Source organism: Capronia epimyces (genome assembly GCF_000585565.1).
Source record: "Capronia epimyces CBS 606.96 chromosome Unknown aczIQ-supercont1.4, whole genome shotgun sequence".
NCBI classification, from domain to species: Eukaryota; Fungi; Ascomycota; class Eurotiomycetes; order Chaetothyriales; family Herpotrichiellaceae; genus Capronia; species Capronia epimyces.
In genome coordinates, this window is record NW_006912907.1 from 1,786,023 (window position 1) to 1,800,118 (window position 14,096).

A 14,096-nucleotide genomic window follows, 5' to 3' on the forward strand; every position below is an offset into this window, starting at 1 on the left:
TCTTGCTGGTCTTGTGGGGAAGTGAATGGCCGACGTCAGAAGTGAGCATGAGACCACCAGACCACCAAGGCACTCGGGAACTTCATCAAGGCATTGCTTTATTCCACGAGCTACATTTTGTCGCATGCCCCCTCTTGGATGACAATGAAAGTATCAGCAGTATAAACTACCTCTAGTCTTCTGCATTAGGCTACCACCGTCGACTTCCTGCGACTTCGCATCATGGCATCTCAAGATCCTCCACCGTCCAACGTGCCGCCCTCAATGGGCCCAGGTGCCCGACCAGTACAACGTGGCGACTCTGCTGGTGGACCGGCAGCTATGGCTCAGATTATGAAGATAAGGTCAAAATATAGTGTTACGGTGGAATCGGAGGTCCTTCAACTGGGCTATGAGCTCAACGGTACATCATTAATGTACCGGCTTCCCTTCGAGTCTATGCCGTTAAGGGGCTTCTCAAGATGGCTGCTGTATGGCGGCCCAAAGAGGGCAAGGACGACGGGTTCTCAAGTGCTCGACGTGATCCGTAAAGTGGAAGAGGTCAGCCACGAACCAGTCACGCAAAGAGAGGCTGAAGGGATAACGTATCACATGGCAAAGGCCTCGCTCTACAGGCTGAGGGGAGACTTCGTGGCGTGCTCCTTGGGTGGGTTCATTGCCTACAGAAACCGAGAGAAAATGAAGTTCCCTTTTATGTCACCGAAGCCCTTGGAAAGATATAACAATTTTCCTACCCGCCACCTTCCCCTTGTACAAGGGAGATATGCACAGATTCTGTGGCATATTACACGGGCCAATATGTGGGCTGGCTTGTTTATCGTGGGTTTGACGCCTATATTTTCATCCATGGGCAACTTTGCAGCATGGAGCGGAATCTACTTGGACGAACGTACTCAGCGCGTTATACAAACGTTTCGTCCTGATAAAAATTCCTCCGACCGAGCTAAGGCAGATGGTGGCTCACAACCTGCAGGCATCATTCAGCGGCAGCCTAGGCGGCAGGCACGGAGCGAAAGCCAATACAGCGGCTCAGAACAGCAAGATCACTACCAAACCAGAGAGACCGGTGCACCATATGATTACTCTGCTACTCATCAATACGAGGGTGAAGGTGAAGGCTTGACAGACACTGGGTTGGTGAGTGATTCCAGTTGGCGAAGTCAAGAGTCCGCCATATCTGGTAACTCGTCCTACACCAAGCGTTCGGCGCCAACGCAGCAGACTCAACCTGAACGTCAGGACCGCTCCTTTGGATCAGACCCATTCTTCGACGACGATGCATCTCCTAAAGCTGGAAATTGGGCTTCTATTTCCCCCACCGCGACATCTACCCCCCAAACACGCAGCGCCTGGGCCCGTATTCGCAGTGGCAACAGGCCAAGCAACACGCAGCGATCAGGGCCACCTGGATCCGAGTCGGAGCTGCAGTCGGAGTCGACAGAAGAATCAAGCTCAAAAGAATGGTGGGGGAGCAGAGGAACGCCGGAGCAATCACCAGGGCAAACGACTGAGAAATTGTCTCAAAAGGAATTTGACGAGATGCTTGAAAGAGAGCGACGCTTGAGCGGGAGCGACGAATACAGCAGAGGAATGCGCGCCGTGGAATCCGGTCAAGACAACGCCACAGAATCAGGCTCAGGGTCAAGTGCCTGGGACCGCAGAAGAAATCAGTAATTGGCCTACATGGACAGAATAGGGTGGCCTATATGTCTTGTTGTTTTGGTCTTTCACAGAATGTGTGACGCTGATTGACCCGAGCCATCCTGCCTCTTCTCATTGAGCACCAACATGCCCACGTACCTAGACACACAGCAGGGGCGGCCACCGACCTTACGAAATATCGACGGGTTGGCGCAATCGCGCGCACCACTACCACTACTGTCTAGGTACACCGGCCGTCATGCGATAGACTTCAAGACCATACTGCAAACGTATGACGAATCAAGCCAAATCGAATCACATACGACGTGTATGGTAGCTGTTTTTCATGACACGTGAAGTCTACAGCACAATCAAACACTGCGCACTACATCTATAATCTACATCTAAGCGCGCACACTGAGGAGAAGCGTCATGCTTCAAGGTCTTATTGGAGTCCACGGCGCAGGACGCCTCGTTGTGGGCAGCATGACTTTCCCCGAGGTGCCCTTTACTGTACTATATCCAATGATCCATAGCAAGCAAGCAAAAGTCGGTCTTCTCGTCCTCTAAAATAAAGGTCCTACGTAGGTTAAGAGAAAGGAGCATTTCTGATGAATGACTGGTTGACAACTATCTGGCCCGGTAGAGTTGATTCCTCTTGATACCCAACACCATGAGCCCGTGACCATCCAACAAGACTTGAATGGGGAGTCTCAGCAGCCATAAGTGATCCGATATCATGTCCAGGAAGATTTTCATCGGTGTAATTCCGCTTCAAGCCCCCCGTTATTCCATACTCGTGCTTTTGTTGAGATTGTCATTCGATCCGACCACAGTTCGTTAATGAAAGACACGCGCGGTAGTGGATCTAGGCAACGAGGATACACAAGCGCTCGTAAGGTCCATAGTTCGGGGCGGTCAGGATGGTAAAAGAGGTGATAGAGTCGTAATGATGCAGCATTTTGAGGGTTGGAGAAGTCGTAAGGTCAACGCTTCTCTCCGGACGGTGCATCGATTGTGCTGCCATTTGGAACTCGCAATTTAGGCGGCATCTGCATCCTTGCCCTTGCCTTTGGCCCCCTCTGCACCATCATCTTTGTCCTCTTCCAGGTCGGGCATTTCATCCTCATCCTCGTCACCACCTTCACCTTCACCTTCCACTCCGCCAAGGCCTTCCAATCCTGCATCGTCACCGCCACCTCCGAGCTTGGAGAAATCAATGCCCCCGAAGCCGCCATCTTCGCCGAGACCGCCACCTCCGAACTGGTTCAAGTAGTCGTCCTCCGGTGCTTCATTTTGTTCGTCTTCATCGACCCACTAAAAATGAGAATCAGTACATAGACCACCAAGATTATTGTTAGACGGCAACTCTGACATACCTTGTCGAAGTCTGTTCGCAACCAGTGGACTTTAGCGGAATTCTTAAGTAGCCGTGGCCAGTATTCCTCCTTGAGCTCCTTCTTTCTCAAAACCATCTGGATGTTGGCTCCAGTGTGGTTCGTCTTGGAATTCTCAACGTCAATCTCGCTGTAGAACTCCAACTCGAGGTGGTAGGTAGTCTTCTTGCTATCTGACGTGCCTGTGAAGGAAAGGCCCGTGGGCTTGAGATCGAGCTTGAGATTCTTGGGAGGCACATCGGGAACGTTGATTGTCAGGTAGACGTAGTTCTTCTCAGGCTCCGCGGCCGAGGAGCGCTGAGCCCATAGGACTAGAAGAAACGAACGTCAGTCAATCATCCGAGTTCATGATGCTCGTGATAACGGCTTGCGAGGCTAGTCTCGACCCGACGGGCGGGACATGGAATTGTAGGACGTACCTTCTGGAGTGACCTGAGACGACATCTTCAAGATGTTTCAGGCAGAGAGAGAGAGGGAGTATGTATGTACTTTAGGTTGAGTTGTGCGATACCGTAGACAGAAGTGAGGAAGCTGTTCAACGGGAGGGTGCGATGAACCTAAATAGAAAGACGGCGAAGAGGAAGCAAAAGGGCTTTGGCTTTGGCTGGTAAGTTGTTCACCGTTTGTGTGGGCAATTACTTGAGTAACGACGAGGCTGTTCGAATTGCGACGAATGACATCGAAAATACCCACCAAGCTGGTGTGGCCTGCTACTAGTACTCCGTAGTAGTAGCTTGGTTGTCCCGCAGCCCACGGATGTCTGTCATCATCGCCTTTTTTCCAGGCAGCCTAGTAGTAGTAGACGGGCACTGCGCCTCAGGCACTGCACCTTCTCCCCCCGCCTTCGACTATCTGTGACACAGTAGTACGACCGGCCACTTGCACTAAAGGACGCTTTATTCCAGACTGCCCTTTAAGTGCCCTTATCTTGCCTGTTGGGGCACTCGATCTACAGTATCCGTACTCCCATCAGCCCTACAAACGTCCAGTTTGGTCCGGTATCACCGGTTCATCTGCGTTCTCAAGTCGTCCTCACGGTAGCTACCATCCACCGCGCCATCCAACAGCACCGCCTCTCCTTGCCGGAGTGGTACGAGCCTTAGTTGACTTCCACCATGGGTCGATAGCCGTCTTGCATGATAGTGCCTAGAAGTCTGCCACCAGGAACAGACAGATGCTATTCGGACGCGCATACAATTCATTTTTACTATCATCATAATGCAATCATTCAAGGCGGTGTTTTTCAAGCCGGATCCCCAGGAGCAGGTGAGGTGCAGCTATTGGTTCCTACGCCTTACACAGACCGGTGTGGCTGACTCTATCGCAGAAGCGGAAGTGCAGCAACATTATCCGCAAAAATGTTCGCGCCTTGGACCGTGACATTAACAATCTCAAAGTGACGGAGCAAAAGACGAAGACATTGATTCTAAATGCGTCAAAAAGAGGACAAAAGAACCCGTCGCAGGCCAAACAGGGCGCAGCCGAAGCCCGAATATTTGCCCGCGAGTTGATCAGGATCCGGAAACAGGCGGCAAGATTACACACAAGCAAAGCACAGCTGCAGAGTGTGGAGATGCAGGTCAATGAAGCTTTCTCTGTGCGCAAGATCGAAGGCAGTCTTAAGGCTAGTACGGGCATTATGAAGGATGTCAACACCCTGGTTCGGTTGCCCGAGTTGACGGGCACGATGCAAGAACTTAGCCAAGAATTGATGAAGGCGGGGATCATCGAAGAGATGGTCGACGATGTTCTGCCCAATGACGAGTTGTTGGAGGCAGAAGACGAGGAGGCAGAGACAGAAGTTGATAAAGTGCTGGGAGAGGTTCTCAAGGGGAAACTGGCTACTCCTACACAGCAGGTACCACAACTCCCTGTGGAGGAAGAGGAGGAAGAAAACAACGAGGACAGAGAGGCAGAGCTGGAGCAGATGCGAGGGAGGTTAGAAGCACTGAAGAGTTAGGATAGGTACACCAGTGATGGGATGAAGCAGACCACCTGCTGAGCACCTGGAGAGCGGGTTAACATTGCCAATCCGCAACCACGAGACATGCGGCGTTTGATGGGGTTCTTGCTTCCGGTGGAGGTCGGCCACCTTGTTGGCATGAACTACAACCATATACCAGTCTTCGGGGCGGACAACATATAGCCTGCGTTTCCGTTGGCCTTCCAGAACAAATTTGGTGTATTCCAGACGCGATGTATCACGTGACCGCGTTGTGCCGTCCGAAAACGGCCTAGTGGTGTGGCTGGTGAAGGCTGCTGCCTCCTGTGTCAAATTCGCCCCCTGCGCCTCCGTGACTCTGCTGCTTTGTCTGCCTTGCTCCTTCGCCCAGCCGCCTGCACTTCTGCATTCTTCATTCCATCTCATCATCTCCTAACGACCACGTTTCTGCTCGCATCCATCACCACTTTGCCTCTTGGAATCTTCTCCATCTCGTCGAGCCTTGATAGTTGACGTGTCAACTGCAACTCCCGCCACTCTTAACACCTTCTCTCACTTGAACCTGACCCGCGCGACTTGTTTCACAGCAATCAGTCTCATCCTCCACAAAACCCCTCCTTCAACGTTACGCTTTCATCTCTGACTCATCTCTCCCCACAAGTTCAAGATGTCTGGCCGGCTAGATCAATCTCTCGATTCCATTATCGATAGCCAGAAGAAGGCGAAGCGTGAGGTCCGTCGTCGCAAAGTGGGAAAGGGAACTGGCCCAACCGCTCCCGTTGGAGGTGTCAAGAAGTCGACCAGACCAGTCAAGTCTGCCATCAAACCTGCTGCCGGCAGCTTAGCGCAAGCAAGATCAAGCAAGATCGTCGTTAGTGGACTGGTATGGTTTACAACAATAACCTCTCCCTCATTACAATATCAACTAACGCGCTCTCACAGCCCTACGACGTGAACGAAGCCCAGATCAAGGTATGTTGATAAAGAGGCTTTCGACCTTGGATTTCCATCGCCACTCGTCATCACCTGCTATTCTTTCACTCCTATGGAGACGCTTCCGAGACGATGAAAGTCTAAAAGGAAGAGATGAAGAAGATGTCGAGACTGGAGAGATCATACCCGAGGACCTTACTGCCACGCTAAAATGGCTGGCATTGTTTGAGGCAGGCGTCTTGAACTCCACGCTCCGCTCGCAAATCACATTCGCGACGCGTTGCACCGAGCCAGATGGCCTTTGGTCTTGCAAATTTCGGCCCTCCGGTTAGCCACCGCGTAGGGTGCTGAAGCAGATCTGCCTACCGGATCTTCAATATGCTGAGACGCTATTGATGTCCTTATCCCTTCTTCGTTTGGAGCATCAGCGAGTTTGCATTGCAGTCTACAAAAAGCACAGCAGCGTGGCCTTTCCGAACAACCGCAACACGGCATTAGTCGCATCCACCCTTTACAGCTAGACATGGAAAGTTCAGCTACACCGCCATCATGGCCACCATATCTCACCAAATCCGACCTGTACCTATCTTGGACTATGCTCTTGAAGAACTTCCCTGCGAAAGACCTTCCACACCAACCAATCAGTAACTGCAGAGTCAGGCAATACTCTTCTCTCCACCGCTCCGGCAGTTGCTGTAACGATCGATCCAAAGGCCATTCGCAACTGTCGTCCAGCGAGACCTCACAAACCTTACCGTATTCAGCCACCATGGCCACTAAATACTTCGATTCGCAATCTCGGACGTTCCATATTCACTGCGGACTCCAACCGCCGACTGCTGTTGCTCTTTGTACTGTGCACTCGCTGATGCTCCTTCTAAGGATACGTACCTGGATCATACTCTACCGAGGACACATCTTTTATCTATTACATCGGAGACGAGGATGCGGAAGAACTGCAGTTGCTTTTATTTCAGCAAATTACTGATCACTCTGGGAACCCATAGGAATACTTCACCAAATCTGTAGGCAAAGTCAAGAAAGTCTCCTTGCAGTACAACCAAAATGGTCAGAGCCGTGGCATTGCCGACATCCTCTTCTCAGCGCCAGACTCCGCGGCCAAAGCAGCCAAGGATCTCAATGGAATGCTGGTTGACAAGCGACCGATGAAGGCAAGCACGACCTCCTCACCGTTCCCGAACCTCACCTGACCTCGACTAGATTGAAGTGGTGGTGGACGCCAGCAAGGTGCCGGAGCCAATTGCAGCAAAGTCGCTCGCGGATCGTGTTGCGTACGCAGATCCAAAACGCTCGGCCAAGTCGGAGCCACTGACGAAGACCAGCGCAAATCCCAAAGCACAACCAAAATCCGCTACCGCCGATAAGAAAGTTACTGGAAAGGATGGGGCCAAAGGACGACCTGCCGGCAAGGCTGGAAAGCCAAAGCGTGGTCGCAACCCCCGACCAAAGCAAAAGACTGCCGAGGAACTCGACGCCGAGATGACGGATTACTGGGCCGGCAACAACCCGTCTGCCGCTGGAGCTTCTACTGAAGGTCCCGCCACCAACGGTGCCGCCCCGGCCGCCAACACTGGTGATGACATGGGAATGGACGAGATTTCAGTGAGCGACGTCGAATTTATCTGCTAAACGTGTTCGGACTGACACCCGTATCAGTGAGCACCCGCGATCGCTGGCAGGGGCGGGATGGAGAGCCCTCGATGGTGCTGCCAGTACTCACCAAGTTGAGAGGATGGGTTTTCAGTAGTCCTCTTCTCGGCAAGCAATTGGCTCCGAATACCCCCCACAGGGCAGTTTTGCATCTTCCCCCGTGTTTGCATTCATACAGATTGTGTTCCTAGTTTGCGTGGAGAAGGGATCGGACGAATCATGGAATTTGGGCAGGGCTGGGTCAAGGGGGCCAAAACAACAATGCCTTGCAAAGGTGACGTCGGCTATGTACCATGTACCTTTTACCTTAGTGGGTTGGCGGTGGATTAGATTCACGGCTGAGCAAACAGAGATATGTACGCAGGAAACTCAGATCAACAAAGATACTTCAAGTGAATTAAGTTTCAACGAACAACCAGTCGTCTTGCGTTAGGTCAAGTCGCTCAGTTTCTCGCATGTCTTAAAAAACGATTTCCACGGCCATCTTCATGTCATCCATCAATTCAAAGTCCGCATAAATGATCACCATCCCAGCTCGACTGCTTCGTCCACCTGACTTCTGCTCTTTTTCAGACTCGGAGCCACACCGTCGCCGCAACTGCACGTTTATCGGGCCAAGGGCCTTGTGGGCACAGAAATCTGAGTACTCTGTGCTCGTTGACGCGAAAAGAGCTTCACTTTGAAGGTCCCATATGGACAGACACCTGGGCAAGCGTAGTCCACAACGCAAGATACATGAAACATATCTCAGCGACACCCTAATCTGGGCCTTGGGTGGTCTGCGTTCACAACCATTCAAAGTCGTCCCTGTCACCGCGGTCACCAGTCGAAGTGGGGGAGGGCTGTAAGGTCGTCGAGGTCTCTTGATGCCCGTTCATAGTATTGGTGTCATCATCTCCGCCATAACCGTCATTGTAATCGTCATCGTCATCGTCCTCATACAGTCCATCGTCGTCTTCAGGTTTGTCCTCGACACCGTCTCCTGCTTCAACATCGTCGTCGCTCATGCCGACGGCTGTGTCTCTTTCATTGTCCGCGCGAGTTATCTCCATGTCATGCAGCCCTTGCACGACACTGCCCAATCCGCAGCTCAGCACCACCGTCTCGCCGTCGTCGTCGCCGTCCCCTCGCGCAGACTCGCCAAGGCTAATGCTTGACAAACTTTTGACGGTCTCGGTGCCGTCTGTAGCGAGCTTACTAGCCTTCCCAACGGTACTAATAGCCTCGCTGGCAATGTCGGTAAATTCGGAATCGGTCTCTCGATTCTGGTCCTGGTCGTATGGCGCCCTGATTCGTCCAGCTGCGAAGGGTTCATATCTGGAGCTCAGTGGGTCGAGGTTGGGGACGGGGCATTCGTCAAAAACTCCTCCTGAACCGTCATCGAGTCCGTCGGGGTTCCACAGTGGTAGATATCGGAACTCGTTCGCGTCAAGACAAAGCAGGTTGTCGAAAAGATTGGTCGGAAGCAGACCGCTCTGGTGGAACAGATGAGAAGGGTACAGAATGGTGGAGCAGAGGTTGGAGATCTCGTTGTTGACTTGGTGAAGCAGGGTTGCTGGGCTGATGGGATAGGCCAAGGTCCATGTGGTGTTGGTGGTATTAGTGGGATCGTCGCCCCATGCCATGAAAGCGTCCTTTTCGCTCTTCTCAGGCGTTCCCCAGTCTTCCCAAATGCCTTTCCACGCGTTGAATTGCATGTCCAGAGAATGGGAAGCCTCTACTACTGCTGCCGTTGTCGGCTCAATAGGAAATCCAGCAGTTGGGGGGTCAGGCTCGGGCCCAGAAGCGTCGTTGGTACTTTGGACGTCGCTCACCGAGGGCTCAGGACTATGAGCGTGAGTTTGAGGACCAGATGTACTTCGGATTTGGTGCATAAGGGGCTCCTGATCTTCGTCTGCCTGCTCGCTTGGGCGGGAGATATGATTCTGGACGTAGGTTCTGACATTTTCAAGCACACCTTTCTGTTTCGGCCTATGAGCAACGGCGGGCTGATCATCCTTTGGCATCGGCGAGCTCCGATTCCCATATGTATTCAGACCACTTGTCTTGCGCGACTTCACAGGACTTCGGTCTTGCGATGCAGAAAAAAGGCTAGTCCTGCTGGCGGATGGTAGATTTTGCGGCATATCCTTTGATTCGAGAGTCTTCCGACGTTTCGCCAGCGAAACATCAGGTGAAGAGTGCTCAGACCTGTCAAAGCTGTGCTTTGGAATTCCCGATGGAATTGCTTCCACTTGTGTTGATTCCGCGTGCCTCTCTGGGATCTTCCCGAATCCACTCAGGAGGTCCAGCCGTGCCTGGGTCCCCTCATCGAGAGGCACTCTCCACAGGATCCGATTGACGGCAGCAATCTTTTTGTCGAGAGTACTTCGTGAGATGGGTTTGATTCTATTTTCCGGATCATCCCGACAGAGCTCGCGAAGCGCGTCAATATAAGGCGAGGTGTTAGTGTGGATGCCGACTGTACCTTTGTGTGTAGTGTTGTGTGAAGCTGCTCCGAAGTCTGTGCGTTGCAGTGCAAGCCAGAAGGTCTTGGTAAACATCCTCATGGGCTGGTTGAGAGAATTGTACACTGAATGGTAGTGCTCTCCTGTACTTGGCCGAAACGGGAGAGTTGACTCTGGATCGCCTTCCAGCTCGGAAAAAGTGCCTTGATCCTGGCAAAGAACATAATAAATCCGAGACCGGATGTACTCTTTGACAAGATGCTTCGTCGACTCTAGCAGCTCAAGCTCCGTAGGAGTCACTTTACCAGCCTCGTTGAGGAGTGCGTAACTTCTACACTTGAGCAGCCAGCCCATGTCTTGGCAAAGGTAGTGTACAACCCCTCGGATTCTTGTGACAAAAGAAGCGGCTGCGTGGTCAATGCGGTTACGCTCATCATCCCCTAGGAGTTCGAGCTTGCGCCCATGCACGCTCTGGTCGAGCGGAGAGAGGATGGCTGGATTGAATTCTCCAAGCACGTTAGTCAGAGCTCTCTCTCCGACGAGAATGGAGAATGCATCTTGTACGAGGACCGATGATCTGATTCCCATTCCCATTCGATATGCCACTTCAGGATTGTTTTGGATGAAATCCACGTTGTTGTTTTCGTAGATCCAAGCTGTGATCCACCCAGAGACCCGTTCATGATGAGCACAGCGAAAATATCTAGCAATGGCGAAGTAGGTCCAGACCTTGGCTGCGGAATCAAGTTTTGGATCGTTGCCGTGGATAGCATGAAGAAGACGTTCGATGGCAGACCAATGGCGGATGGGAGAGTACTCTGGGCCAATCTTGAGTAATGGGGCGTCAACGGGAGGAGCTGCTTCCGTGCCCGAGGGTACATGCTTGGATACCGGGTGAGAGGCGCTGGAGACGTTTGTTTTTGTAGTTGTGGCACGGGAAGAGCCTGATGGACTGGGGTCATTCACAGCCTGTGGACAGTCTCCATATCCATCGTGGCCTGAAACGGCGAGTGGCGGCAGTCCGTATTTGTCGAAAGCCAGATGCCAAGTCAGAACACCTCTAGAACATGTCAACTCAGTGAGGAGAAAGACGGCCTCATCACCTTCGTTGGGCGGACGGAGGTCAATGTGGTATTTGAATTTCTGACCCTTCTTCGCCTCTGCCTTGGCCAGGATGCCTAACTTTCGCAAAATTCGCTCCGTGCGTACCGACTTGGGACCTAAGAGGTCGCGGTCGTTGAACCTCGAGGACTCGCCCATGAGCCTTAGTGTCGTACTTTTGACCACATAAACATGGTCAAAGTGATTGACAATATATTGATATTCCTTGTCAGTCTGTTCTGGCATTTTAGGGGGGGGGCCCAAGTAGATGACCGTATCGCCTTCTGGATCATCCAAAAGAGGGAACTCATTGTTGAGGCTGAATATTAGATTGTCGAGTTCGGCACCCTGTTTGGCTGTGGAGTGCGTTCTGTTCTGATCTTGAAGGGACAGTCTAACACCTTCTTGATAAGCTCTGTCATCGTTGGACTGGCCTTGAACAACTGTTGGGGGACGTACGGACACTGTGTTCTGGGTACCGGTGACGTTGTCGGGGCAAGGCTGAGATTGAGATGTTGACAGGCTGGGCCCTGGATTTTGAGCAGCATTGAAACCTGTCACGGGTGGGACTGGGGAGTGCGGCGACGTCATATTTGCGGTGTTTCAAGCCATAAAACAAAACGAGTCGGCACTGTTGTAGAGGGCAGTGATGTCGGTCTGGCTTTCGTGATGAAGAGCCGTGTGACGACCAAACAGGGTGGGAGAAGGCTAGTGTGGTATGACTGCGATGAACCCGTGATTATCTGTAGCAACAATTCGATCTTGATCTTTGCGAGGTGTAAGCAGGCCTAAGGCTGAAAAGGTGTTACGGAGGCGGCAAGACGGAGGGCAGTTTGGCTAGGCTACAGGCCGACTTATTGAAAGATTTTGACAAGAAGGGATTGGAGTGAAAGGACGGACAAGGACGGACAAGGACAGGTGATTGAGGCTGCAGGAAGGGACCAGAGAGAGCGAGAGAGCGAGAGAGCGAGAGAGCGAGGGGGTTGCGAGTGTAGTGCTTTGTTCAAGTGTTTGGTGCAGTGTGTCTGCCTGATCTGGGAGGGCCCTGGGGAGGCCGCATGGTGGGGATGTCGACCAGCTGGTTGATTCGATCGAGAGCGGCTGGCCTTAACGAGGGCGCTGTCCCGCCTCCCTGCGCTGTATCACAGCTTCATTGTTTGTTGCTGCGAGTAGACCAGGGCGCTGCTGCTGTCCATTCGTAGATGCGTCTGAGACGCCTTTACGCCGCGGAGGAGTTGAACGGTCCGGTTCTTCTCTCTGCGCAAGGTCAAAGGTCAGCATCCGAAGACGAAGACGGGTGCAGTTGTCACCATTCCTGCCACCAGAGGGAATGCGATCGTTCGCTGGCGTCGAAGGGTCATTGAGGCAGCATGTGTCGCAGGCGAAGAATCAAGTAAGAGAAAGGGCAATTGAAGAATGGAACCCGCATCCAGCATCCAACATCTGCCCCAGATTCTGGGTCACGTGCACATAACTCATAACTACCTAGATATCTAGGTATCAATAACACTACGACTAGCAATTGCTAGCACAGCTAGTACGCTGTTAGGTACGGATAGGGCAGACTAGACCACTTTCGTGTGAGGCCAGACAGGAAAGGGACCTGGTATGATGGCGAGCCAGTTTCAATAGCGACCGATAGGACACACCGAGAGACAGACGGACAGACGGACAGACAGACAACCGACCGTGGCTTCCTGCAAGATCCACGCTTTTGAACTGATTGCCGATTCCAGTGATACCCGTATGAACGCCGATTGTACCCGAGAGAGAGCATGTTGTGCAATTCCCAACTCCGAACTCCTTGCTGGCTGCCAGTCCAGGTACGTGAATCAGCCCACACACTTTCCCCATGCTGGTAGGCCACAGCCGAACCCGACGAATAGGTATACCAAGAAGATGACCACTACCACCAGCAGCGCCATCACTCGCACATTCTTCCACCACATCTGCCTTCGTAGTCCCCGGCTGCGCACTCGAAAATCGCGCGCGCTGCCGCCCAACCGATCAGTCTTGTCCACCAGTAGATCAATGCGTTCTCCTCTTTCCAGTACTCGCTCAATGTTTTCCGTCATGATGTTCCGGACGCTGTCGATCTCTTTCCGTGCACTTGTCAAGGCGTCGCTGGGCGGCGCGGTATTGTATTGTTGTAACATCGCTTTCAGCGTAGAATTGAATGCTGCGGTGCCATATGCCGGTAGGGACTGGAAGTCCGTAGAGTCAGGATCGTATTGCGCCAAATACTTCTTCTTCAGGTCCAGAAGGAATGCAAATGGTATGCGCCTGCCCATCTCTGTTTGCGCGACCACCAGATAGGTAAGGGCTGCATGGCTCGACAGTTGTTCATCAGGGCTGTTAGATGATGAAGAGGGAGAGTCCGCAATATAGTGCACAAAGAGCCGCTCGTGTGTATAAGTGAGTTTTGCTGGAGTCGTATGCGAGATCTTGGGAAGAATCACCGAAGCGAGGGAAGAGGCGGAGGAGGATGAAGTGCCAGGAGAGGTATGTTCGGTCAGGATGGTGCTTCCATGCGCGATGCATGCACTGGTCGCCACTGTCAGTACGCCCATCACAGACCCTGAATCACGAGACCTACTACAAGAGCTGGTTTGATTGCCCCGAGGTCGACGCCATATTGGCTTTCTGCGGATGGGATTCGGGTTGGAGAGGCGCGGCGGTAGAGGATGAGCAGCTCTATCGGAGACTGCGTTCGTCCACCTGGAGATTTTGAGGTTTGTGAAGCTGCGACAGATTAGATGCAGAGGTAGATGGATGCTGGATGAATGAACAGAAGGTGGTGTCTGAGCACTTGGGGCTGTTGTTCAAGCCGCCTGGCGGCTGCGTCACACTGCCTACGGAGTGCATTAAACTGGGCCCGAAACGCCACCGTACCAGGGCTTAGGAGGCATAGGACTTACCCTAACCCTAACCCTAACCCTAAGGCTACTAATAGTAAGCCTGGTC

General features: G+C 52.5%; 6 protein-coding genes across 6 annotated transcripts; 3 read left to right on the forward strand and 3 right to left on the reverse strand.

Annotated features, from left to right (window-relative positions):
* Positions 1–222: 222 nt before the first annotated feature.
* Positions 223–1,674, forward strand: A1O3_05278 (uncharacterized protein; the record flags this gene model as incomplete). Its single annotated transcript, XM_007735403.1, has 1 exon — positions 223–1,674. One exon carries the CDS (start codon positions 223–225, stop codon positions 1,672–1,674), a length of 1,452 nt encoding a protein of 483 aa, XP_007733593.1.
* A 1,008-nt stretch (positions 1,675–2,682) lies between these two features.
* A1O3_05279 (uncharacterized protein) lies at positions 2,683–3,482 on the reverse strand (the record flags this gene model as incomplete). Its single annotated transcript, XM_007735404.1, has 3 exons — positions 2,683–2,958; positions 3,021–3,349; positions 3,458–3,482. 3 exons carry the CDS (start codon positions 3,480–3,482, stop codon positions 2,683–2,685), a joined length of 630 nt encoding a protein of 209 aa, XP_007733594.1.
* Positions 3,483–4,256: 774 nt separating this feature from the next.
* Positions 4,257–4,998, forward strand: A1O3_05280 (uncharacterized protein; the record flags this gene model as incomplete). Its single annotated transcript, XM_007735405.1, has 2 exons — positions 4,257–4,304; positions 4,366–4,998. The coding sequence occupies 2 exons, from the start codon at positions 4,257–4,259 to the stop codon at positions 4,996–4,998; spliced, it is 681 nt and encodes a 226-aa protein (XP_007733595.1).
* Positions 4,999–5,647: 649 nt separating this feature from the next.
* Positions 5,648–7,563, forward strand: A1O3_05281 (uncharacterized protein; the record flags this gene model as incomplete). The annotated part of the gene is made up of 4 exons (XM_007735406.1): positions 5,648–5,863; positions 5,923–5,952; positions 6,921–7,064; positions 7,135–7,563. The coding sequence occupies 4 exons, from the start codon at positions 5,648–5,650 to the stop codon at positions 7,561–7,563; spliced, it is 819 nt and encodes a 272-aa protein (XP_007733596.1).
* An 806-nt stretch (positions 7,564–8,369) lies between these two features.
* Positions 8,370–11,723, reverse strand: A1O3_05282 (uncharacterized protein; the record flags this gene model as incomplete). The annotated part of the gene is made up of 1 exon (XM_007735407.1): positions 8,370–11,723. One exon carries the CDS (start codon positions 11,721–11,723, stop codon positions 8,370–8,372), a length of 3,354 nt encoding a protein of 1,117 aa, XP_007733597.1.
* A 1,241-nt stretch (positions 11,724–12,964) lies between these two features.
* A1O3_05283 (vesicle-associated membrane protein 7) lies at positions 12,965–13,766 on the reverse strand (the record flags this gene model as incomplete). The annotated part of the gene is made up of 2 exons (XM_007735408.1): positions 12,965–13,676; positions 13,729–13,766. 2 exons carry the CDS (start codon positions 13,764–13,766, stop codon positions 12,965–12,967), a joined length of 750 nt encoding a protein of 249 aa, XP_007733598.1.
* Positions 13,767–14,096: the final 330 nt, after the last annotated feature.